Source organism: Armigeres subalbatus, unplaced genomic scaffold (assembly GCF_024139115.2).
Source record: "Armigeres subalbatus isolate Guangzhou_Male unplaced genomic scaffold, GZ_Asu_2 Contig1718, whole genome shotgun sequence".
In the NCBI taxonomy this organism is placed as follows: Eukaryota; Metazoa; Arthropoda; class Insecta; order Diptera; family Culicidae; genus Armigeres; species Armigeres subalbatus.
This window is the reverse complement of record NW_026942526.1, coordinates 1-3,708: the sequence shown is the minus strand read 5'-3', so window position 1 is coordinate 3,708 and position 3,708 is coordinate 1. Positions and strand designations below refer to the sequence as shown.

The 3,708-nt window shown below is 42.3% G+C and overlaps 1 protein-coding gene across 1 annotated transcript; it reads right to left on the bottom strand.

Moving 5' to 3' along the window:
• Positions 1-1,603: 1,603 nt before the first annotated feature.
• On the bottom strand, positions 1,604-3,704 carry LOC134203252 (zinc finger protein 84-like; the record flags this gene model as incomplete). The annotated part of the gene is made up of 5 exons (XM_062678128.1): positions 1,604-1,970; positions 2,029-2,112; positions 2,276-2,420; positions 2,485-2,574; positions 2,721-3,704. Coding segments are annotated over 5 exons (1,659 nt in total), but the record flags the coding sequence as incomplete, so codon positions are not given.
• Positions 3,705-3,708: the final 4 nt, after the last annotated feature.

The following is a 3,708-nucleotide window of genomic DNA, read 5'->3' as shown; positions in this document are numbered from 1 at the left end:
GTACGTGGCAAAGTAAGGATTGTGATGTCCCCGACTGAAAGCCAGTCGAGTGGCTTCAGCGGCCGATGAGTCATGTTAATTCCACGGTTAGAGACTCAAAGTCCATCCAACTGGGAACAACTAATCGACTTCTTGATTGAGTTGGCCTCCGAGCAGTTTGCTCAATGTTAATAAAACGAGACAAATTATTATGGCAAATACCATCATTTTCGAATAGCTACGTAGTCCTACGTCACCTTTGCGTACAACCCGATTGGGCTGCACCTTTGAGTTTTTGCTGTAGATGAACATTGATTGATTCCCTCAACCATGTTATGCTTTATCAGTTTTTCTATCCCAGAAAAACTCAAATGCCCCATACGCCTATGGAGCTTTTCCTTACTTACGTGGTTTGCACCAACCAACGCTGATGGGTCGACAATCGAATCGTGGAGAAATTCCATACAAAAGAGTCCATCAACCACTCTCCCTTTAGCAATAACCTCACCAAATCTAATGAAAAGAACACTGTCGTTTACAAAAACGACTTTCTTCCCCATTTCAGTTGCCTTTCTTACCGAAAGAAGATTCGAATCCAGACCAGGAATAAACAAAACATTGTACAGTGTAATGGGTGTCATTTTATTTAATCCAATGACCGATTTCAATTTCATTTTCCCACTCTTCGTAGCCCGAAGTACCTGACCGGATTTTGCTGTCGAAATTGCAACGGGCTTGTCCAGCACCTTGACGTCCTCCAAAAGTGACTCGTCGGTGACCATGTGCTCGGTTGCCCCAGAGTCTACAATGAAGCGAACCTTCTTCTTCTTCTGCGCTGTCATCTTTCTTCCAGCAAACAGCGCGTACGCTCCATGCTTCTTCTTCGTCTGCTTCTTCGTTTTCGGACAGCGATTTTTATAGTGCCCCGCTTCACCGCATCCGAAGCACTTAACCGCGCTCTTCTTCCCTGATTTATTAACCAAGGCAACACTGGATCCATCCGGACGACCTCCGATGTGGACCGAAGCGAGTTCGGCATCCAGCAACATTCGCTTGATGTCGTAAATCGGCTTACGACACAGCTCCTTGTTCGAAAGAACAGCCAGAGCGCCTTTTACATGGCTGTATTTTTCCGGTACAGCCATCAGCAAAGCGTGAACTTTTTCGGAGCTTGTTAGGTTAGCGTTCATGCGATCTAACTCGCGTATGATTAGATCATACTCATCGAACAGTCTTTCTAAGCTTTCGAAGCGCTTCATTTGGAGCATGCATAACCGCTGACGCATACTCATGAGAGCACCCGTGCCTGTCTTTTCATACGTTCGGATGAGTATGTCCATCGCATCTTTCGCGTAGGTAGCCCCTACTATTTTATTCAATACATCATTGCTGATTGCCATGACTAATTCGTCAATAGCGTCGGTGTCTTCCTCTACTCTCTTCCTATATTTCAGATTTGATTTCCATCTATCATACGTCTAAAGAAATCAACTACATCGAACAAGTAGAAAGTGAAACCGATTGATTTTTTTCTACAAATCATATATACCTACAATCCATAAATAATTAAATTGTAAAAAACGGATTCATTTTCCCGAATCAAACGACACACTCTATTCCAAGCTTTCTTACATTTTATTGAAGTTTCAAAACGTAACTAAAGTTACCTGATGTGGTTGCAGGGACTACATTATAAACGGCTACTGCCGGTGCTTTTGAGACATCGATGGTGTTGTTTGTGGCTGCGACGATATTTCCGATTGGCTTAGTAACTATTTGATGTGTGACATTAGAGACATTTGGTTTGGCAAGGCTTATCGAAACCGGCCTGTTACGTAGTGAAAAGGTTTGCAGACCATTAGTGTCATCATCGCTGCTGCATTCCACCACTTCATCAACGTCATCATTATCCTGTTCATCTAGCAATTCAACAATAAACTCGCTTTTCTTTTTAGTGCTGTGCACTGGTTTTTCTTCGATTCTTATATCTCCTGTAAACAGGTTTTCAAATTATTTATACAACTATTTTTTTATTTCGAAATAAATTACCTGTGTGATTTTTCTCATGTTCTATCAGCATTCTCCTTAAAATGAATCCTTTTCCACAATAAGAGCATTTGTGCGGTTTATTTCCTATGAAGTCAAACAAATGTGTTAGCAACAAGAAAACAAAAGCATCTAGGTTTTAATAATCTTATTTGAGAAATGAGATTGGCAGAGCAGAGTACCATTGGCTTTAGTAAAAAAGCAAATCTACGGTACTGTGGGATAACGGGGTTTATTTGCTGAAGCCTACCAGTGTGAGTCATTTCATGTCTTCTGTAATTGGTATTGTTCGCAAAAGCATGGTCGCAATATCGGCACTTGTACGGACGCTCGCCTGTGTGCGTTCGCATATGATACCGCAGATGCAGTTTTGCTTTGAACATTTTCGAGCAGACCTGTGAACATAAGATATAAATCTTTGCAATAAAATTATTGACTACCAATTCAAAAACCGCATACCTCACACTTGAACTGTGGAACCTCAACATGATTGGACATATGAGTCCTCAATCCACCCTTCTGTCGGAAAGTCATCCCACACACTGTGCACTGTTAAAGAAATTTTTGGAATGTAATCACTACTTTACTTTTCTACTAGAATTCAAAAATCATTGCCATCATTTGGGTGTAGAATTTTAATGATTCGTATTTTCCACTTAGAGATGAAAAAAAAACTGATTTTTCAAACAGCATACCTGATGGGGTTTCTCATCCGTGTGCATAGTTTTCAAGTGACTATTCAAGCTGTACTTCTGGGGGAACGCCTTGTCACAGAGTGTACACTTGAACGCCCAATTTCCGTGATCGTTAGCTTCGTGTGTCGTCAGCTCCGAGGTGGTAGCAAACTTCAACCCACAAAGAGCGCACTGGAAATTTTTACGTTTGTACTTTCTTCTCTGGTGATTGATTAGCCGTCTCCGGTCACCATATCGTCTGAAGCAAATCAGACATTGCTCAGGGTTATCGGGGAACTCCGCATCCGCTGCTTTCTTATCGCCCAGGTGAGTTTCCTGCGAATGCTCAATTAAATCTTGTTCGGTGTTAAACGATTCGTCGCATTTTGAAGCACAACAGAGCCAGCCAAATTCTTGCATGGTTTCTTCCTTGAACCGTGCCTTCATTGCCACGGGTTCGTCCTCCGAATGGATTCGCAGATGCTTACGGCGTTTGTCCGCTGCTTTGAAGCGAAACTGACACTTCTTGCATTCCCAAATGATCTTCAACATCCGGACACGTTCTTTATGGAAATTTAAACCGCGTGGCGTATCGTACCTACGAAGGCAACCGTCGCAGATAGGCTTTGTACTAGGTTTCCGCATGTTTTCATTCCTCCAAACATGAGATGATTTACGATGAGCATCCAATTCCTCATCCGTGCTATAAAATTGTAAGCAACCGCAGCAAATGTGGCTTTCGTGTGGAATCTTAACAACGGTGAACAATTCCCGCTCCTTTTCACTAAGCAAAAAGTCACTCTCTTTTTGAATAGATCTATTTGAAACCACCGGTTGAACAATCCTCTTTCGAGGTTTTGGCTTCGATCTCAACCCAAGCTTCTGTCTTTTCACCGTTCGATTCGTGTCCTGATCACTTTCTTTCCAATCACTGTCTGTGTCATTGTCGGTCTGATCTTCCTCTTTCGGTTCCACAAAAAGTTCTTCGGCGATTTCGTCGGGTGCTTGT